This window comes from Schistocerca gregaria, chromosome 3 (genome assembly GCF_023897955.1).
Source record: "Schistocerca gregaria isolate iqSchGreg1 chromosome 3, iqSchGreg1.2, whole genome shotgun sequence".
NCBI classification, from domain to species: Eukaryota; Metazoa; Arthropoda; class Insecta; order Orthoptera; family Acrididae; genus Schistocerca; species Schistocerca gregaria.
Window position 1 is genome coordinate 395054644 of NC_064922.1, and position 23909 is coordinate 395078552.

At 43.1% G+C, this 23909-nt stretch overlaps 1 protein-coding gene across 1 annotated transcript in view; it reads right to left on the reverse strand.

Moving 5' to 3' along the window:
• The window catches only part of LOC126355386 (aminopeptidase N-like), a 159450-nt gene that overhangs the window by 77644 nt on the left and 57897 nt on the right, over positions 1-23909 (reverse strand). Inside the window, exons 7-8 of the mRNA XM_050005680.1 lie at positions 16293-16510; positions 15783-15968 (exon numbers count right to left, since the gene is read on the reverse strand). Coding sequence (XP_049861637.1) covers positions 15783-15968; positions 16293-16510 — 404 coding nt within the window. The remainder of the gene's footprint in view (positions 1-15782; positions 15969-16292; positions 16511-23909) is intronic.

The window sequence follows — 23909 nt, forward strand, 5'->3', positions numbered from 1 at the left end:
AACGCTTTCCGGAAGTCAAGGAATATGGCATTCGTCTGCTACCCTTCACCCATGGTTCGCAAGATATCATGTGAAAAAAGGGCGAGTTGCGTTTCGCAGGAGCGATGATTTCTAAAGCCGTGCTGATGTATGGACAGCAACTTCCCTGTCTCAAGGAAATTCATTCTGGAGGGGACTTCCATCTACTTGTTGAGTACATACCACTTCTAGTTACTGCACTAGTCACGTAAAAGGAGGGCCGACACTATCACATGACTTCTGTCACCTCATACTATGGCGAAACACAACAATTTTATTTCCATTAAACAAATGTTTTGGCAGACTTCCACCTGTTAGCATAATACGGCCTACTTAAAAGTATGAATGATAATTAAGGGGAGTTGGAACGCCCTTGTTAGACAATGTTGAATTTAGTGACTTGGCTTCCCTGTATTTCAGGATCCACTGTAGCCATAGACATGAAACTTTTGCAGGACATTAAACTGTATGTTCTGAGCCTACTGAACTACAATAATTGCATTTCAGTCACTGATTTCGGAAATACAATTTTTCAATTACGCGATTAAAATTTTATGTACTTTTTTGTACATTATCCTAAATAGTTTTAATTATACATAACATTATGTTCTGTTTTTTAGTTCAGTAGACTCGGGATATGTATTTTATTACTCCCTGAAAATCTGAATACTCTATTCGAAGTGGTTTCTCAGATTTAGGGCAAAAGCCAACAGAAAATGGAAATTTTCAGGAACGGCTTCTAAAGTTTCAAAAGACGGTAATTTTTTATTTTAGTCACTTAGAAGCACCCTGCACCATACTGTATATCATCCTCTTGATCGTTTTCCAAGTTTTTTCTTCTTTTCTTCTTCCTGGACTCCTTAGCGGCCAGCTGTGTTGCATACTCTCCTTTATCAATGAGAACCTTATCCATCCGTTAAAGTCCCTGATGCAGTTTGCTCCAGAATTAATTCCCCTATGCTGTAGTACTTTCACGCTACCAATATTGCCATCATTAAAACCAATAACAGCATCACTGACCCCCCACTTTAGTGTCTTAATTCCAACAAAAACATTTTTTGGTAAGCGAGTCCGTGTAAAATTATTGAAAGACTCATTGGGATATTGAGTCTGACCATGCAGTTTTGCCAGGTCTCTGTAAATAGGTTTTATGATATCCGTGACTGCTGCTGGGATGGAAGGTTTATGGCCGTATGCACTGTTTGAGTACAGGGGACTGCAGTAATTGTACCATGCATCAGGTCCAGGAGGGAAAAGGTGGTGTAATGGTTTTTCATCGGTTGACTGTCTGTGGAAAAAAGTAGCCCCTACTGCTTGCTTCATTTTCAACAAATCCTCAGTATTATTTCTAATGACCATCCCATAATACTGCTGCAGTTCATCAATCATTTTCTCTGTCAGTCTCTCAAACTTTGTTTCAACTTCCTCAACATGGTACCCATCCTCTTTTGGACATGACCAACACATTCCAGTTTTGTGATAATCTTCTCACCATAAGGCCGAGCGGCTACTACACTGTTATATGCTTTTGAGACTCCATCACCTAAGAACTTAGTGTAACACTCTCCCCTTTCGTTCACAGATCGACTAAAAATTTCAATAGCTGCAGAGGCATCCATACCACCACTTGTTCCTTCTACATTTCTGTCACAGATATTCCGTTTTTCATTCCCTGATATAAACTTATAACAATGTTTGGTTAAAACCTGGAAATCTATTACATTTCCAGTATCCACACTGATCACCGTAGCAATAGAATTCTTTTAACTGCAGCCATGCTTCTGCCAAGTGTCATCAGAAGCTACTGGTATACCAGTCATACCAACATTTATTTCAAGAGCTTCGTTTGCAGCACCCTTCATTGACTCACATGCAACAGATCCCACGGCAGCTCCAATAAATCCTGCATACTTGTCAATTTTACAAGGTGGGCGTGGCATATTCATCAGGGCACACATTGTTTCAGCTGCTGTGTGTCCTTTGTCAATAGCTCTCAATCCATAAAACCACCTAACATTTACTTCAAAATAATTATCTTTCCACTTATCAGAATTCCAAAATGAATGAGTATATTTACAACTGGCACAATTAATAAGTATCCTGGCAAGTCCATTTGATACCTCACTGTCTTCATGTAAACTAACTGGCCCTCCACATACATTACAACACACACATTCACCTAATACCCTTGTTAGGATGTATAAATCTACCAGAATATAACCAAACCTATCATTTACATCACTTTCGTTCTGAGAAAACTGTGTGTCAGAACGTTTTATTTTCATGTCGATGTACTAATGGGTTTCTCTAGATACTGACGAGTTCGCCTGTATTTCATTGTCTGTAACTTCACACGCCACATGTTGGACACAATGTTTCCCATTGTTCGAAAATCTATTACCATGAAACCCACGTTTCTTAAAGAAACTTCGTTTTGGCGTCGATACGAAACTGTTTCTGACTGTGCTATCAATACAAACACGTAATTTAACCCTTATAACACAGCAACCCACAGCCTTCTATATAAAAAAAAATCACCGATTTTATTAGACCTTGAAGTAATGCACGTAATTTTTTTCCTTTTCAACCGATGTAGATTATATTTAATAAAATAAAATAAAATACTTCCCATGTTAGTTTATAAGTGATATATGGTTATCATTTTATTCGGAAAGTTGCAAATGAGATAAAAATAGGAAAATGTGAAAAAAATTCCGTTCTAACTAGCGTTAAAGGTCTATTCATTATCACTCTGCAAGTTGCGACTTAAGCACACAAAAAATAACGTGTTTCATTTGACAATCGTCATGAGCCAATCTCTCATCTCTACAGCACTCAGCCCATTCTTTATTTCTTTTTGTCTGGTGGTATTGTATCAAGCAGGAAATACAAAGGCTATTTTCATCCTTTTCACTAGAACTGCTGCAAGTTATAAGAGCAAGGAAGAAGACCTGAGTGAGGCATTCGTTGACACGCGAGATGAAAGGAAGGAGGAGTTACAAGACGATAGACAACGTAAAGGGAAGCGGAAATTAAGCGAAGCTGAAGAGGATGGCGGAAGACAGTAGAGCATGGAGAGTTCCCACGTGAAAACCTGCCTTTGGGCAGAACACTAATGATATCGGAACTAGGCTCGTCCACACTTTTCCTCATTCTTGCTTTTAGCCATTATTTCTCCTTATCAGTCCTTGCTCTTAAGAGGTGGAGCAGTGTTTAGCACACTGGACTCGCATTCGGGAGGACGACGGTTCAAACCTGCATCTGACTAACCTGATTTAGGTTTTCCGTGATTTCCCTAAACCGCTTCAGGCAAATTCCAGGATAGTTCCTTTGAAAAGGCATGGCCAAATTCCTTCCCTAACCCGATGAGACCGACGACCTCGCAGTTTGGACCCCACCGTCAAATCATCCATCCAGTCTTGCTCTTACAGAATTCATTCCTTCTACTTCGGATTCATTAGCTCAAATAGCTTCTTAAGTAGTTTCGACCTTTTATCCTCCTGTGCGCAATTTTCTTAGAATGCGTCTCCAACTGCTGTTGTTAAGTTTCTTTGACCTGGTTTCAGTTAAGGTGGCAATGCAAAATAATGCGTGAATGTTTCCCAAAGAACAGCGTAATCATGTCCTATCGCCATGTTTGTGTTGCTTTCGAAACTACAGAAGTAATTTTTAGGCTCTAAAATTACACAAATGTACCTTGTGAAGTAGAAGTATCTCTTGTAAACGTACATATAGTTAACTATTCTTATTTTTAAATGATATGCTCCCTAGAAGCTTCGATATTTGAGTAACAAAATTTACTCACATTGCACAAAATCACAAGTATGTTCTCCGCGCTGAGACGTTCACTCATCTCAGGGACTCTTATGGTGCGTGAAATTTGTGAAAGCTCTCAATAGATGGTAGCGCTAATCTTCCATTGTCAGCAGCGCACTAGCAATAATGGTTTCCGAGAAAAGTGCTGCGCGTAAACTAGGGATGAGAAAAACCGATCGGTTAAAACCGACGCCGGTATTTTAATTTTGAATAACTTGTATTTGTTTGGTCTCGGTTATAAAAGGTGTTTTTAAATTTTTTACTAATACCCGAGTAAAAACACCGAAATATCCATTAGCCATAGAGATCAAATTTATCTTTTTTAAATAAATCTTTTTTTAGAAAAGAAGTAATTTTTATTCGAAAGATTGGCATTGGTTTGAAGTATTGCGATAGTGTAGAATATGGGAAGAGGGATCAGTACTATTTTAATAACATAGCTGACAGAAACGAACAACAAAGAAGCGGCATAAAAACTGGTACAGCATTATTGAGACAAAAATATACCTGTTGCCGTATGTCATAGTTTAAAGTACAACTGCTCTATAAGGTAGGTTCTAATCGTCGTCGGCGAACATCAGTTATACTGCAGAATGGCACCAACCCTTGGCTGGAAATATTTTTCCAGAGTAATGTAGCGATGAAGTACAATGATTCATTTGTTTTAAAAGATTTAAGATCTGTCTGCCATTTCTATTAAGGAAAACATGATAATAGTAATACATTAAAACTTAACAACGTTTCATTCTTAGTATGCAGTAAAAATTGAAGGCAGCTGATCTGCTGACTGTCTCTACATAAGATGCCTTTATTTACTCCATATTCTGACTTACGAAACGGCACCGAATTGTAGTTACTGACCACTTACGTATACTTTATTTCACTGGTTGAGGCTTAAAGAAAAGATAAAGTCATATGGCATTGCGGGCTCGCAGACGCGGAGAGACAGGTTCGAGGTGTAATAGAGGAAAGAAAAAAAAATATTTCTCCCACGACAGCTCCCTTACTTCTAACAGTGTGAGTGTTGTCTATTAAATATGTCTGTTGTAGGTAGCTTTGATGAGTGCGTGCAAAACTCTCTTTTGAAACCCTCAGAATAGAACTAGATAGAATTGGAATGCAGAATGACAAGTGTCATCCAAATATGAAGTCATAGATTATTCCAAAATTTGAGCCAGTATTGGTGAATATGTCCTGGAACGAGAACTTGAATGCTGCTACCCAGTACTGTCGCCCGCCCCTCACAATCATCAACATTGGCGCCTAACTATGCTTATATTTTATTGAACCACGAACTAATGCGTCAATCAGAGAAATAATACTACCTATTTACAAAGATTTTTTTTATAAAATGATGAAGCAAGTCTCATTATTTCGTGACTGCTACCGTGTAGCCAGAAAAGAAACCTAATTATCCACGCTTGTTATGAAATATGCTTCGTCTGCACCGCTCCTCTCCCTAGCGACACTAGCTTCACCCACACCCCGAGCCGACTTAAAGTCAACCAGGTTAAATTGTTTGCAGCATACTTAGTTTGGAAATCGCTCGACCGCTGTACTCCTTACTTCCGAAAAAACTGGAAGACTTCAGGCTGCCAGTGCTTTGTCTACGAAAACTGCCACTAACAACAATAATAATAAGAAGAAGAAGAATAATAATATTAGGTTGGTCCATAAGTTCTCAGCGTGTTTAGCTCAACAAACACGGGCCTATGGGGTTCGTTTCAGTTGATGCTGTAATTAACCGTCTAGTAAGGTCATCCGAAGACCAGTATCAGTTGCGAAGCGATTTAGAAAAGATTACTGTGTGGTGTGGCAGGTGGCAGCTGACGCTAAATAACGAAAAGTGTGAGGTGATCCACATGAGTTCCAAAAGAAATCCGTTGGAATTCGATTACTCGATAAATAGTACAATTCTCAAGGCTGTCAATTCAACTAAGTACCTGGGTGTTAAAATTACGAACAACGTCAGTTGGAAAGACCACATAGATAATATTGTGGGGAAGGCGAGCCAAATGTTGCGTTTCATTGGCAGGACACTTAGAAGATGCAACAAGTCCACTAAAGACACAGCTTACACTACACTCGTTCGTCCTCAGTTAGAATATTGCTGCGCGGTGTGGGATCCGTACCAGGTGGGATTGACGGCGGACATCGAATGGGTGCAAAAAAGGGCAGCTCGTTTTGTATTATCACGTAATGGGGGAGAGGGTGTGGCAGATATGATACGCGAGTTGAGATGGAAGTCATTAAAGCAAAGACGTTTTTCGTCGTGGCGAGATCTATTTACGAAATTTCAGTCACCAACTTTCTCTTCCGAATGCGAAGATATTTTGTTGAGCCCAACCTACATAGGTAGGAATGATCATCAAAATAAAATAAGAGAAGTCAGAGCCCGAACAGAAAGGTTTAGGTGTTCGTTTTTCCCGCGCTCTGTTCGGGAGTGGAATGGTAGAGAGATAGTATGATTGTGGTTCGATGAACCCTCTGCCAAGCACTTAAACGTGAATTGCAGAGTAATCATGTAGATGTAGATGTAGATGAACAGACACGCGTAACAGAAACTTCAGTCATAAAAAATTTATTTTCATCCACTATTTACAAAGGTATGCCAACGCTGAGGTAGCGGGAAAAGGTGAAAACCGGAGGGCGAAAGATCAGATGAATAAGGTGCTTGCGGAATGACTTCCCAACGCAGCCCCTGTGTAGCGTCTTTTGTCAGTCAAGCAGAATGGGGGAGGGCATTAACGTGGAATAGCACCGCTTCATCCGGTCTTCCTGGTCGTCGTTCTTTGATTGCGTGTGCAAGACCTCTCAGGTGTTGACAGTAAACGTCATCAATGATGGTTACACGTCGGAGAAGTAATTCGTTGTACAACAAATTGTCGCTGTTCCACCAAATGCATAACATCATCTGTTATCGATACGCACAGGTCTTTGTACGTGGAGTCGCTGCATTTTTTGGGCTCAAACATTACTTCATTCTCCTTGTGTTAGAATAAACACATTATTTCCCTTGAGCAGTAACGATACAGGATCGGAATGATCGTTGTTGTTAACGAGCCAATTGATGACGAGCAAGCAGAGATGCACATATGGCCAGCCGCTGATTTTTTGAGCCTTCCCCATTGCATTTCACATCACAGTTGATCACATCTGCCAGTTCTCGAATAAACTGACGTGGATCATTGAGGATTAATGCGTTCAAACGGTCTTCATTAAAGGAAGGTCTTCCTGAACATGGAGAGCAACTAATGTCAAAACGATCCTCCTTAAAACGAGAAAACCATTTCCTTGCCCTGCTCTATCAGGTGTCGTCATCCCCAAACATTGCGCAAATGCTTCTGGCAGCCTCGGCTGCTTCCACCCATCTATTGAAATTAAACAGAAGGCTATGTGGGAAGTGTTCAGATTTCTCCATTTGGTACTTAATTTTCTGGCATCCATAGTTCCGCTCACTATCTCCAAATGAAAAAATGACGGTTAACACGCAGAAACCGAAATATCAACATGTAAAATTAAAACGCTACAAACATATAAACCCACCTAATAACAATGCTGTGTAAGTCCTGCAACAGTATAATAGCTGTTACACGGATATTGTTGTGTTGTCTTTCATTTCGTTTGTTTGTTGCGAAATGAGTAATGAAGCAATTTATGGCCCTTGTGGGAACTACCTACAACTCAGAGAATGTATTTTCATGAGATATTCAAGTGTCTATTCTCAGTTTTACTGACACAGATGTACTGTTCAAAGTAAAAACCATGTGTGTGTAGTGGGTTTCACAAGCTGTAATGTCTACACCTGTTAACCCTAGAGGACTGAAGGACGGAAAAATTGCACATTGCTTCTAAACCATCGTAAATTGTACTACTCCAAATTTATTCAAAAAAATTTATGGGTCATCCATTAGTTAATTACAATTATTGGATCACCAATGGAATATTCCATACCAAATCAAGTACAAAATTTCCTGTTTCCTATCTCACTGCCATAGTAAATTTTACGGGGATTTAATAATCTAGGATTAAAGTCAGTATTTAAGAAAAAATGTAATTATTGGTAATTTATGTAATCAGTATTACAGGCTCAAGAAATAGTGACTATAGTCCAGAATGAGATTTTCACTCTTGAGCGGAGTGTGCGCTGATAGGAATCTTCCTGGAAGATTAGAACTATTAAAACTGTGTGCCGCACCGAGACTCGAACTCGGGACCTTTTCAGAAGTAAAACTGTGAGGAAGGGGCAGCCGGCACGGTAACTCAACGTGTTCGGTAAGAGTGTTAGCTGCCCTCTGTAATAAAACAATTAAATTAATGGATCAACGACGAACTGAAACGGATGTGTTACGACGTTCGCCCCGATCAGATACAACGAACGAAAACGAACATGCCCGCGAAAGGCAAAAAATCCTGAGTTCGAGACTCGGTCCGGCACACAGTTTTAATCTGCAGGAAGTTTCAGTGACTATTGTAATTATCTTTTAAAAGTAATAGAGCCTAGTTACCGAAACGAAATCGAGCCCTTTTTGCTTTTACCTCTCCGAAAATTTCATTTTACCCTTGAGGGCAAATGCACCCAGGATACATCGCATCACATTCCACAACCACCGTTACAAGAAATACCGATATGGAATTTTGCCATAAGAATAATTGACATCTTTGAGGATGCTGCAGTGTGAGTCAAAAAGGACTTTACAAATTTGGAACGACACAGAATCGGCAAACGTCTCATTTTGTAGAAAAAAACTTTAAAGGTCACATAAATCTGTCAAGTGTCATTTTGATTCGATGTTACTACCATTTGTGATGCGGCAAACATTCTACCGGTAATTAATTACGCCCCACTTTCGTTGCAGCAAATCGGACGTATCTTGTACAACAGCATCGTAGATTCGACTTGTCACGTTGACTAAATTGTTTGGTAGGGGTGGAACATGCACACCATCTTTAATGAAACCCTAGAGAAATTGATCCAATGGTGTCAAGACTGGGTTGCCAGATGGCCATGCGATATTCCCTTCCAGCTAATCCACCCACCTCGGACGCAATTACCGACCAAACGTCGAACTTTCCTGGGAAAAGCTGACAGGGTGGGCAGCAATCTTCGGTTGTTAGCTGATGATTCCGTGGTGTGTGGTAAGGTGTCGAATTTGAGTGACTGTAGGAAGATACGACTTAGACAAAATTTCCAGCTGGTGTGATGAATGGCATCTAGCCCTAAATGTGGGAAAAGTGTAAGTTAATGTGGATTAGTATGAAGATCAAAGTTGTAATGCTCATATACAGTGTTACTAGTGTCCTGCTCGACACAGTCAAGTCATTTAAATATCTGGGAATAATGTTGCAAAGCGATTGAGGTGGAACGAGCATGTGAACCTGTGGTAGGGAAGGCGAATGATAAACTTCGGTTTATTGGGAGAATTTTAGAAAAGAGTGGTTCACCCATAAGGGAGACCGCATATAGGGCGCTGGTGCGACCTAGTCTTGAGTACTGCTCGAGTGTTTGGGATCCATACCAGGTGGGACTGCAGGAAGGCGTCGAAGCCATTAACAGGCGGGCTGCTACATTTGTTACCGGTGGGTTCGAACAACACGTAAGCGTTACGGAAATGCTTCGGGAACTCAAGTGGGAATTCCTATAGGGAAGGCGAAGTTCTTTTCGAGAAAATTTAGAGAACCGGCATTTGAAGCTCTGACTGCAGAACGATTCTACTGCCGCCAACATACATTGCATGTAAGACCACGAAGGTAAGATATGAGAAATCAGGGCTCATACGGAAGCATAGAGACAATCGTTTTTCCGGTTCTCTATTTGCGAGTGGAACAGGAAAGGAAATGACAAGTAGTGGTATAGGGTACCCTCCGTCACGCACTGTATGGTGGCTTGCGGGGTATCTGTGAGGATATATGGTTCAAATGGCTCTGAGCACTATGGGACTCAACTACTGAGGTCATTAGTCCCCTAGAACTTAGAACTAGTTAAACCTAACTAATATAAGGACATCACACACATCCATGCCCGAGGCAGGATTCTAACCTGCGACCGTAGCGGTCTCACGGTTCCAGACTGCAGCGCCTAGAACCGCATGGCCACTTCGGGTGGCTGTGTGGATATAGATGTAGATGTAAATGTGAGGAGGTGCATCATCTTGCTGGTAGTAAACCATCCTATCTTGGTCATTTTCATCGATCTATGGAATTGAAAAGTTTTCAAGCATTTGCAGATACACAGTACCAGCTACAGTTTTCTCCATGCTAAGAACACAAAACACGTTAACTTTGGGGCTGTCACGAACGTGCTCCAGGATTGCATGTGGATATCGCTGGCCCATATTCTGCAGCTGTGGGCGTTCACCATCCCTCTGTTTCATCACTGAATATTACTATGTTCAGGATGCCTCGTCTCCTCTATCTGATGCAAAATTTTGGCACGGAATTCCCCAAGAGCAACCTTCTCTGCATCGCTAATGTGCTGTGTCATTGTGAATCTAAATTTACGGAGTACTCGCCAAACGGTCCGTTGGGGAATGCTAGCCTCGCAAGACGTACTCGTATTGATTTTTGTGGACCGTGGGCAAGGCTCTCCCTAACCTGTTCGACATAATCATCCATATGTGGACGACATGATGATTTATCACGTTGCAGTAAACGACCTTTCACAACAAAGTTCTTCCGCCGTATTCGGCACGAAATTTACCCAACAGTTGTTACAAAGTTCGCTTCATGAAACCAAAACACACAGCGAGCACGCTCCGCACAACTGAAAGCAGATATTTTATCGTGCACTATGCTGGCGGCCCTGCACTACGTGAATCAAACTTGAGGTTGTTCGCTACAAAATGATACATCTACAGATGCTATAAGTTATCTCAATAACTTTATACAGCATTGCAAAGCTTTAAAGCCCTATTTTGCATATTTTCGTTCACTCATGCCTTGTGAGATAATTTTCTGGCCTAACACCTCATTTACACAAAAATTATTCATTTATAAAAGAAAGCTGTTAGAATTATGTGTGGACTTCTCGCATGACAACACAAGCAACTGGGAATATTAACCATAACTTCACAGATCATTTATTCACTTTTGAAAGAGTTCTGTTGACACACTCCACATCGTAACATTTAGCGTGAATATGACCAATGGAAGCAGTAACTACCTAACAGATTGACGGCTGTATCAGTGTTTACTTGGAAAAAAATTATTTCTATTGTTCATGAAGATGAGACAGAAAGAAGAGGGAGAAACATTTTTCTGCATGAGCCGTAATTTATATAATTAGGCCATCGTGGTCATTACGGGAGGTGTATACGCTTCTTGAATCGTTTTAGTAGGTGGCTCTGGATATTTTCCAAGGGTGTCAGCAATGGATAACAAATTTATTGTAACGTATCCTATTGCAGGTTAGTCATAATTTCTGTAACATCAACTATTAAAATTCATGAAGCTTTTCTTTGAATATTTTCTATCTCCTGTGTTAATATAACTTGGTAACAGTCTCAGGTCAATCAAGAATTGGGCGGACAACGCTTTTGTAAGCGACCTCTTTGGTGCGTAAATAACACTTCCTTGGGATTCTTCGAATAATTATGAACCTGGAAACTGAAAACGGCAACTGTTTCCAGTGACAGATCGCTGGTCGCACAGTCAAGTTAAACTAAAGCGAAATAGAAACTGTTATATCCATGCGTATTCAAATACAGAGATATGTAAACAGGCGGAATACAGCGCTGAGATCGAGAAAGCATATACAACGCAACATGTCTCTTGAGCAGTTGTTAGATCGGTTACTGCTGCTACAAAGGTAGATTATCAAGATTTCAGCGAGTTTGAACGTGGTGTTATAGTCGGTACTCGAGCGATGGGATACAGCACCTCCGAGGTAGCGAAAAAGTGGGGAATTTTCCGTACTATCATTTCACGAGTGTACCGTGAATATCAGGAATCCGGTAAAACATCAAATCTCCGACATCGCTGCTGCCGGTAAAAGATCCTGCAAGAACGGGGGCAACGACAACCCTTCCGCAAATTGCTGCAAATTTCAATGCTCGGCCATCAAAAAGTGTGAGCGTGCGAAGCATTCACCGAAACATCGTCGATATGGGCTTTCGGAGCCGAAGGCCCACTAGTGTACCCTTGGTGAGTGCACTACAAAAAGATTTACCCCTCGCCTGGGCCCTTCGACACCGACATTGGACTATTGATGACTAGAAACATGTTGCCTGATCGGACGATTCTCGTTTCAAATTGTATTGAGCGGCTGGACTTGACCGGGTATGGAGACAACTCATGAATCCATGGACCTTGCATGTCAGCAGGAGACTGTTAAAGTGTGTGCAGCTGGAGTGATACGGGACCCCTGATACGTCTAGATACGACTCTGATAGGTGACATGTGCGCAAGCGTCCTGTCTGATCACCTGCATCCATTCATGGCTATTTTCCATTCCGACGGACTTGCGCAATTCCAGCATGACAATGCGACACCCCACACGTCCATAACTGCTACAGAGTGGCTCCAGAAAAACCGTTCTGAGTCTAAATACTTCCGCTGCTCAGAAAACTCTCCAGATGTGAACATTATTGAGCATATCAGGATGCCTTGTAACCAGGTGTTCAGAAGAGATTATCACCCCTAGTATTCTTACTGCTTTATGGACAACTCTACAGGATGCGTGGTCTCAGTTCCCTCCAGCACTACCGCAGACATTAGTCGAGTCCATGCCACATCGTGTTGCGGCACTTATGAATGCTTGCGGGGGCCCTACACGATAGTAGGCAAGTGAACTAGTTTCTTTGGCGCTTCAGTGTATATCACACCTTTTCGTCTACTTATGTGCATTGCATTCTTTTGTTTATGTTTAAGTCAGCTGCAAAACTTTGCCCCAGACGCTGCTCACCTGCAAGTCTCTCTGCATTTCATAACATGAACCGAAAATTTGCGACATTCAAGTTTTACATAATATTCGCATTATTTGATATTACTGACAGTATTTACCGATGAGTCGGAACAGAAGGCGCCCCTCGAGATTGAATGCTGGTGTTGTGGGAATGGGGTTTTTTGTTTGTGAGTAAAAGGACAAACGTTCGTGTCGATGATAGAACTTGCCATCCTTCTGCAGTCATCAACAAAGAGATACATAAAAGTGTCGAAAAAATTCGTGAAAACCGACATTTTACGATATCCTAGCTGTAGAACAACTTTCCACAGTCTTTGCGGGGTGTGTTTTTCTCAGGAGATCGCACGTTCCTTACGGCATTAGCAGAGTGCCGCTTGACACAGACGCGACGAGTAAACGTCTAGGCGTAACAGTGCAAAGTATTATGAAATGGATCGAGCACGTAAAGAGACGGTGGTAGGGAAGGCGAATCGTTGACTTTGGTTTAATGGGAGAATTTTAGGGAAGTGTGTTTCATCTGTAAAGGAGACGGCGTATACAACACAATGCGACCCATTCTTGAGTACTGCTCGAGTGTTTGTAATCTTCACTACGTCGGCTTAAAAGAAGACATCAAAGCCACTCAGAGGTGGGCTGCTGGATTTGTCACCGGTAGGCTGGATCAACGTGCAAGTGGTACAGACATGCTTTGTGAACTCAAATGGGAATTCCCGAAGGAAAAACGACGCACTTTTCGTGGAAAGCTATTGAGAAAATTAAGGGAGCTGCATTTGAAGCTGACTGTAGAATGACCCTAATGCTGCCAACGTACGTTCCACGTAAGGATCACGTCGATCAGATAAGAGAAATTAGAGCTCGTATGCAGGCATATAGATAGTTATTCTTTGCTCGCTGTATCTGCGAGCGTAACGGGAAAGCAATTGACTATTAGCGGTACAAGGTACTCTCCACCACGCACTACGCGGTTGTTTATTGAATGTTTATATAGATGTAGAATATATTATGCGTGGTAGTGTGAGAGTAACAAAACAGACAAGACGTTCAAAACAGACGACGCAGTCTCTTGTGTACAGGTCCCACGCAGAAAACAGTTTGCCTCGCTTACGCAAGAACTATTGCAGCAGTTCAAATGGGACAATGCTGAACATTTTCCCTGAAGCCCAGAGTTAATTTCAAGGTACATAACTAGTTATACACACGAATTAGAGGCTTGGCTTCCAACACTGATTCCGAAGAGAACTTCTGGATTCTTTATCGAACTGGCCGGCATCTCAGGTGGCTGAATTTTTAAGCAGAGGGAGTTCGTTAGCGTGTTAAGAAATATAGCTACTGTTACATTTCTACGCTACTGGCCATTAAAATTGCTACACTAAGAAGAAATGCAGATGATAAACGGGTATTCATTGAACAAATATATTATACTAGAACTGACATGTGATTACATTTTCACACAGTTTGGGTGCATAGATCCTGAGAAATCACTACCCAGAACAACAACCTCTGGCCGTAATAACGGCCTTGATACGCCTGGGCATTGAATCAAACAGAGCTTGCATGGCATGTACAGGTACAGCTGCCCACGCAGCTTCAACACCATACCACAGTTCATCAAGAGTAGTGACTGGCGTATTGTGACGAGCCAGTTGCTCGGCCACCATTGACCAAACGTTTTCAGTTGGTGAGAGAACTGGAGAATGTGTTGGACAGGGCAGCAGCCGAACATTTTATGTATCCAGAAAGGCCCGTACAGGACCTGCAACATGCGGTCGAGCATTATCCTGCTGAAATGTAGGGTTTCACAGGGATCGAATGAAGGGTAGAGCCACAGGTCGTAACAGATCTGAAATGTAACGTCAACTGTTCAAAGTGCCGTTAATGGGAACAACCATCACTCTGGGTGATACGCCAGTATGGCAATGACGAAAACAGGCTTCCAATGTGCGTTCAACGCGATGTCACCAAACACGGATGCGACCATCACAATCCTGTGAACAGAACCTGGATTCATCAGAAAAAAATGACGTTTTGCCATTTGTGCAGCCAGGTTCGTCGTTGAGTACACCATCGCAGGCGCTCCTGTCTGTGATACAGCGTCAAGGGTAACCGCAGCCATGGTCTCCGAGCTGATAGTCCATGCTGCCGCAAATGTAAATGGTTGTTGTCTTGCAAACGTCCCCATCTGTTGACTCAGGGATCGAGACGTGGCTGCACGATCCGTTACAGCCATGCGGATAAGATGCCTGTCATCTCGACTGCTAGTGATAAGAGGCCGTTGGGATCCAGCACGGCGTTCCGTATTACCCTCCTGAACCCACCGATTCCATATTCTGCTAACAGTCTCGACCAATGCGAGCAGCAATGTAGCGACACGATAAACCACAATCGCCATAGGCTACAATCCGACTTTTATCAAAGTCGGAAACGTGATGGTACGCATTTCTCCTCCTTACACGAGGCATCACAACAACGTTTCACCAGGCAACGCCGGTCAACTACTGTTTGTGTATAAGAAATCGGTTGGAAACTTTCCTCATGTCAGCACGTTGGAAGTGTCGACACCGGCGCCAACCTTGTGCGAATGCTCTGAAAAGCTAATCATTCGCATATAACAGCATATTCTCCTTGTCGGTTAAATTTCGTGTCTGTAGCACGTGATCTTCATGGTGTAGCAATTTTAATTTATGTAGAGCAGTAATACAAAGGTGTACTTTCAAGATTGTACTAGTAAATTTTCTTTAACTATTTGCAGCGCAACGGACGTTTCATTCCTCACAGCTCAGATTTGCACCAAACTCCTTCCGAAATCCTTGAACCCCGTTTGTGCTTTATTAAATGGGGAAATTTCAGATAAAATTTTGAACATATTCCAGCTCAGAAATAGTACAGTTTACTCACAGGACTAGTTTCGAAGGTAATGTAGTGATCTTTTGTTCCATTTACACAGTTTTACGTTGTGCATAGTGTGCGGTAGTGGTCTCTAGTTTTTGCCCGTCCTTCCAATCGATTCTTTTATTATGACAGTGTTTGTGAGTGGCCACTTACCAACGACGTTGAGGTTGAAGATGACCCAGTCGTCCGCTGCGGCGCCGGCCACGTTGTCCAGCCGCGCCTCGGTGTCTGTCAGCCACAGCCTCGTGTCGGGTGAGAAGGCGGCCTCCGACCTGCACGTGTACGTCACGGGCACAGTCCACGTCGTCTCATCGCTAGGATCAGCTGGCACCAGCCAACGGTTCTGTGGATGCCACGAGGTACCGTCAGTTACGCTGCTAGAACTGCACAAAGTCAATCCTAAAAACCCACAGCAGAAACGTGGGGGCCTTCACGAAGTTTTGGACCGGCACAGTTTAAAAAAAACATAAATCGAATACCACAGACGTAGTGCGATCAGATACCAAATAATTATTTAAATAAAAATAAATTTTTGATGTAGGATTTTTTTTAGATCGGATTAAAAACGGTAAAACAACTTCTCCCTGCATGAAAAGCTGTGGCCCAAGGAAACGTCGTTCTTAATACGTCATTGTAGAAACGTATGCGACTTGCAAGTAATGCCAACCTGCGTGACGACAGCGGAGCCGTCCGAGTAGTTCCTGGTGACGGTGATGAGGGGGAAGCCGGCCTGCCGCGCCCAGGGCAGCATCACTGATGACACAGTCGCGTCGGAAGGCAGATCCGACGAGGACGCCACCGCGTCCATCGCCGCGAACAGGATGTCATCCGTGGCGTTGCTGAACTGGCTGTGAGCAGTAGTGACGTTTATGCATCTCGTGACAACTATAATTTAACAACATTGATTTTTCGCTCATGTAAGGTCCATATTTGTGTCTGGAAAAGAAAGAGTCTCAAATATTAACCAGACGTATTGAGCACCACTTATTTTGGAAGCGTAATATACGCTATTTCACCAAAAGTATCAGGACACTCGTACGTAATGCGGGATTGTCCGCTAGATGTCATCAGAGTTTGGGTCTAAAAAGAGGCGACAAATACTATGTTGCCAGTAGAGAACAGCAGAGTGGGTCGATTAGGAGAGCCCAGTGACTTCGAACGTCGGCTAGCCACAGGATGTTACCTGAGTAACAGTACAATCAGGGAAATTTCAACCCTCTGAAGCTGCACGACTCGACTGTTGGTGATGCGCCTGTAAATGGAAACACGAAGAAACCAGCACCAGACAGATCTCATGTAATGGTGTACAGGGACCGTCGAGTATTGCAAAGGGTGGTTGTAAAAAAATGGCAGGAAATCGGCGAACGGAATCACTCGTGATTACAAAGTTCTACCAGCCGTCCAGCTAGCTCGATGACTGTGCCTAGGGAGATAAAAAGAATGGGGTACAGTGGTCGAGCAACTCCTCATGATGCATACATTTCTGCAGTCAGCGCTAAGCGATGCTTGAGATGGTGTAAAGAAGGACGCCACTGGACAGCGTGTAACTAGAAACAAGTGATTTACAATGATGAATCACGCTGTACCCTCTGGCAATCCGATGGAATGATTTAGGTTTGGCGAGTAACTGAAGACGTTACCTACCACCATGTGTAGTGCCACCAGTATATTGGTCAGGATGTGTTACTCATATTGTTCTTAAGAAAACGCTAAACACGGAAGAAAATGAACACATTTCACAGCACTGTGTAGTGTGTGCAACAGAGGAACTGTTGACAAAGGATAATTATGATACGAAACTTCCTGGCACAATAAAAATTGTGTGCCGGACCGAGATTCGAACTCGGGACCTTTGCCTTTGGCAGGCAAGTACTCTGCCGTCTTTTTTTTTTCCTTTTTGTTCGGCATTGTTTGTTGAGTTTGATATGGGCGGACGTCACAAGTCATCCGTTCAAGTTAATCGTTGATTCCTTTACTCAGTTTTTTATTACAGAGGGCGAGCAGCCCTCTGACCGAACACGCTGAGCTACCGTGCCGGCGACTGAGCCACTGAATCACGAGTCACGACCCGTCCTCTCAGCTGTATTTCTGCCAGACCCCTTCTCTTGCTTTCCAAACTTCACAGAAGGTCTCCTGCGAACCTTGCAGAACTAGCACTCTGGAAGAAAGGATACTGCGGAGACATGGCTTAGCCACAGCCTGAGGGATGTTTCCAGAATGAGATCTGCACTCTGCAGCGGAGTGTGCGCTGATATGAAACTTCCTGGCTGATTAAAACTGTGTGCCGGATCGTGACGCGAACTAGGGACCTTCGCCTTTCGAGGGCATGTGCCCTACCATAGTTTCAATCTGCCAGGAAGTTTCATATCAGCGCACACTCCGCTGCAGAGTGAAAACCTAATTCTGGAAACACCCTCCAGGCTGTGGCTTAGCCACGTGTCCGCAATATCCTTTGTTCCAGGAGTGCTGCTTCTGCAAGGTTTGCAGGAGACGTTCTGTGAAGTTTGGAAGGTAGGAGACGGGGTACTAGCAGAAATAAAGCTATGACGACGGGTCGTGAGTCGTGCTTGGGTAGCTCCGACGGTAGAGCACTCGTCCGGGAAAGGCAAAGGTCCTGAGTTCCAGTCTCTGTCTGGCACACATGAAGTGTAATATCAGCGCACACTCCGCTGCAGAATGAAAATCTCATTCTGGATAATTGTGATATTAACATGACACTGCACTCTGCCATAAAGGTTTTTGGACAGTAACATTCCTGAAATGGACTGGTCTGCCCAGATTCCCGACCTGAAGCGAAGAGAACAGCCATAGGATGAGTTATATTGTCGACATCGCTCTAGGCCCCATCCTCCAACATCACTACCTTCTCTGGTTTCGGCTCCTGTGGAGGAATGGGCTGCCATTTCTCCACAGACATTCAGGCGCCTCATAGAATGTGTCCCCAGCAGTACTGAAGCCGTCAAAGATGTGGAGGGTGGACACATCCCATATTACTGCCCACCAATAGGTGCCCAGATTCCTTTGACCAGATTGCGTACTTCTAGCACTTCGTGTGAACAACCTGAACGTTGCGTCCCTTTTATTTCGGAACCATCGAAAATATCGAATCGAGGATTTCGGCACACAATAGTACCCAGAGATGACCTAATTTTGCTGACTGCTCATACCAGACAGTAAGGCGCGCATTCTAAAGGTTTTAAAAGAACGGTTACAGTGGTATAACTGTTATTGATGTTGACATTAAAGCTTTTCACAGTCGTATCGGAAAAATTAGTCAAAATTACTATGCCGCCGGAATCGGCTGTTGCGATCTAAACTCCGCCAAAAAAGGGGCCTCAAGCCAGGGTTTGTCGGTATGTGCAGTAAGACGACAGACCTACGCCAATAAGATTAAACGTTAAGTCCTCATGAACGAACTAGATACGACAAAGATACAACTTCAAATGTCGTGACTGGACCTACACGCTGACTTCTAGCATATAAGAACGAGCCTCGGGACTGTATTATAAATATATTTCCATACTTATGTATTAGTAAACAACTTTTGTGGCAACAAGTGAAGAGTCGAAAGGCTCGAAACAGTGACAGAGCCTGGCGCGCGAGCCGCCCTTGACAGTACTTACGCAACAGTCGATGTCGAACGCACTGCCTTTCATTTTAGCTTTTTTCCTCATACACTTCTGCGAAACGTTTTAAAGCCAATATTAACAATCATTATACCACTGTACCCGTCTTTTTAAGAGCGTCGAACGCAGTTAAAATTGTATCGATTAATTTATAAACTGTACCTGTTCCTGCATCTCGGCTGGTACAAGAGTTGAGTCTAATAGACAAGCAAACAAAATTTCATGCCATTGGACGTAATACCATGAGCCGGCAACCTGTTCCCGGTAGCTTGGACAGTTCACGAAATAAAGAAGGTACAAGTTTTAGGCAACTGACACTGTCTATGTGTGTGCCACAGCATACAGATCGATAGGTTGTACTAAAAAACTAGAATAGAAACATGCTCAAGCTGCCTCTTGCAATCCGTCGTTAGTTAAGTTAACTGCAGAAGCGGCAATAAAAGATATCAAGATCCATACAAAGTCTTCTCCCACTGAGCACAGACGCAGATATACCCAGATGAATAAGCCAGCAACGAAAAAAGGTAGGAAGTACACAGAGACAGACGCGCTAGGGCACACGAGACCCAAAAGGAACTAACTGTACGTCCGCTCCCCTCGCCATCCTCCAGTCGATTATTCCTTCTCGCCCCGCCCTTTCCTAGTATACTATGTATCCAAAGAGTCATAAAATAGAGGCTTACGTATGTGACATTGGAAACTGCAGAATGTGAAACTAGTGAGTAGCACTATCAATTGGTTCTGAGCACTAAGGGACTTAACATCTGAGGTCATCAGTCCCCTAGAACTTAGAACTACTTGAACCTAACTAACCTAAGGACATCACACACATCCATGCCCGAGTTAGGATTCGAACCTGCGACCGTAGCAGTCGTTCGGTTCCGGACTGAGCGCCTAGAACTGCGAGACCACCGCGGCCGGCTAGCACTATCAGTTGACCGACAAGTCGTACGGTGATCAATATTAAAAAAAAAGAGAACCATCCAACAAAAGGTGCGTACAACTTAAAAACACCAAGCAAAACAAGTCAAAATCTGCTTCACTATTACGCTCCACGTGTTTATCGCATACCCCAAATCGTGTATTGCATGCTATTGAGAATGCCTATAAATATAAGGCACGAAAAACAATTATTTAAATTCCTTCATTCAGTAGCGAAGATGGTCTTCCACAAAGAAAATTTCGAAATGACAATACTGTAAATGATATCAGTTTGCACATTGGAGCTACAGATATTTGTTGTTTGTTTTTCATTTTTGTTTCCATTTTATTCTATGTAATCTTAGCCCAGAAAAAAATTGGTAAAAGTGAAATTCCTGTAAATTTATTTCGCTTCTTCCATAAATCAACTTGTAGAGACAATGATCTAAGGTCGTCGGTCTAAGATCCGTGCCGGCCGGGGTGGTCGAGCGGTTCTAGGCGCTACAGTCTGGAACTGCGCGACCGGTACGGTCACAGGTTCGAATCCTGCCTCGGGCATGAATGTGTGTGATACCCTTAGGTTTAAGTAGTTCTAAATTCTAGGGGACTGATGACCTCAACAGTTAAGTTCCATAGCGCTCAGAGCCATTTGAACCATCTAAGATCCGCAGTTGAGTGAAACGAGAAAGTTTTAAAGAATGATATGTCTACGTGAACCACTACTTTCATGAACTTGTTCCGTGCAATTGAGCTGTACTTTTCTTTTAGCTGCGTGAGTGTTCTGCGCCTTTTCTTGACAGCGACTACGTTCGAAACAGAGTTGTGTCAATTTACAAGAGATTTTCTGTTTTAAGTGTTCCTGTGTAATGAACTTCAGTTTCGCTTTGCAGTTATTTCCTGCTCGTATCTGTCCAGCAGATCAATATTGCAGTGTACTGTTCCGTTCTTTTTCGAATATTTAAACGCCTACCCGTTACTACGTATGTCTCTTTCTTACAAAACCGTCACATAAAGAAAATTTTGTTCTGAAAAATGTGTTCAAATGTGTGTGAATTCCTTAGGGACCAAACTGCTAAGGTCATCGGTCCCTAGACTTACACACTACTTAAGCTAACTTGAACTAACTAATGCTAAGAACAACACAGACACCCATGCCCGAGGGAGGACTCGAACCTCCGGCAGGAGCGGCAACGCAGTCCGTGACAGGACGCCTCAAACCGCGCGGCCACTCAGCGCGCCATTTACAAGAAAATTCTAATGTTCTATTACTTTAAGTACTTACTTCTGTAAAAGATAATTATGAAGGCCGTCATAGAACGCATCAGTTCCGATAAAATGCTGCATCATCCTGACGATGGAACCACCTGTCAGAAACACACATTGTTAGATTTTTGTTCATTCGGATCTTGCATTACTATTGCAGACAGGGGTTGAAAATAAAGAAGAAGGAACAAACGAAATAAAAGTTGTTTAGGACCGCCATAAGAAATATGAATCCATAAACTAATCTGCGATATAATTTTTACTGGCATCGACGGACCATATACTTTACAGACACAATTATTTATTTCCACAGTCTGAAATATGAATGTTATAATTAGGTAATATTAATGTATTTATTCTCAGAACTATGAACATACGCTAAAGCAGTGCAGCAGGTGTCCTCAATTGCGTCACATTACTCGTCTACAGACCTGACACCGGAGACACAACCACTAATATAAGTTCATGCGCTGGCGCAGCTGCTTTCAAAGTTGACAATACACCGCCCGACAAAAAAAGCTAAGCATCCGGAAAGAAAGACGGGAATTAAGCTTCACAAGTTGAGAGGGTATATGGTGCTATTTCAGTGGTTTCAACACCAGGTCAAATTTAGAAACAATTTATCAGTACGAATCCCCTTATCAGTATGGCATTGCAGCCTTTTGCCATGGATGCATGCAGTGATTTGGCTGGGAAGGGTGTAAAGCCGTTGTAAACATTCTTAAGGCAAGCTGGTCTATAACGGCTGCAGCTGGTCCTTTATATCCCAGACACTGGCAATGGTACGGAGTTTACGTCCACGCTGGTCCCTCACATGTTCTATCGGAGACAGATCTGTCAATTTATCTGTCTATGGGAGTACTTCAGCATCACGAAGACATTTCCTGGAGACCATGTGTTTGACGAGCATTGTCCTGCTGCCAAATGGCGTCGCGATACTGCGATATGAGATGTAACACATGAGGATGGAAGACATCCGTAACGTATCCTTCTCCTGTCAGAGTTCTCTCAAACACTACCAGACATGACCTGCGCGTCTCCAAAACATTGGAAGAATGTGACTTCTCTCCAAGTCGCCGCCATTCTCGCAGACAGTGGTCAAGAGGGGTAGTGCACAACTGAGATTCACAGCTGAACGTAATGCAGTGCCATTCATCAACATTCCGTGTCTCCCGGTCATGGTACCGTTCCACATACAGCGGTTTGTATTGTGCTATTAACTGCAGCCTACTCATTTCACTAATTCCCTAGTACGACTGTAGCTTGTTCTCGACCGTTGGTGAGGGATGGCACAGAATGTTGGAGGGAGTCCACTACTTTTTATCTTATGGGAGGTACATATATGATGGGCTTACCATGTCCCTGGTTCGCAATAACGCGATCCACCCTTGTGGTGGTCAGATGTGGTCGATCGGAACCTTGCATGCGAGTGTCCCTACCTTCATGTTCTCATACATTCACACCCGAATGTCCTACAAATCTGGATACTGCACGACTCGGCCAACCGGCCAAATGGAGACACACAATGAGGTCCCTTCAAAACTGTCAGATGCTGATAACGCTGCCTCACACGAGTATGTGGCATTGGCGACTAGGGAAAGAGAAAAAGCATCTGTAGAAGAGAACGCTCTTCAAGAAATCATGCGAATCCTACACAGTGATCACTCAAAATCTGACACTGTTCACACGCCTTAAATTCTCTACCAGGCACGGTAACAACGATGAATACAAACAACACTAACGCAGAATGAGATTTTCACTCTGCAGCGGAGTGTGCGCTGATATGAAACTTCCTGGCAGATTAAAACTGTGTGCCCGACCGAGACTCGAACTCGGGACCTTTGCCTTTCGCGGGCAAGTGCTCTACCAACTTTTTTTTTAAATCTCATTTTGTTCGTTTTTTTGTTTGTTTGTTGTATCTGCTCGGGGCGGACGTCGAAAGACACCCATTTCAGTTCGTTGTTGATCCATTAACTCAGTTTTTTTTTAATTATTATTACAGAGGGCAGCTAGCCCTCTGACCAAACACGCTGAGTTACCGTGCCGGCATCCAACTGAGCTACCGAAGCACGACTCACGCCCGGTTCTCACAGCTTTACTTCTGCCAGTATCTCGTGTCCTACCTTCCAAACTTTACAGCGAAGAGCTTCTGTAAAGTTTGGAAGATAGGAGACGAGATACTGGCAGAAGTAAAGCTGTGAGAACCGGCCGTGAGTCGTGCTTCGGTAGCTCAGTTGGTAGAGCACTTGCCCGCGAAAGGCAAAGGTCCCGAGTTCGAGTCTCGGTCGGGCACACAGTTTTAATCTGCCAGGAAGTTTCAACACTAACGCAGTCTGGTGGCCATTCTACCTGTCACAGAGAACTGCTGCTCTAACCATTAAATGAAGTTATCTGAATTTTTTTTATCTACAATGACAAACTATCATCCACGGCTGTATAGAGGGGGCATCGAAATATATAAGCATGGGGATAAT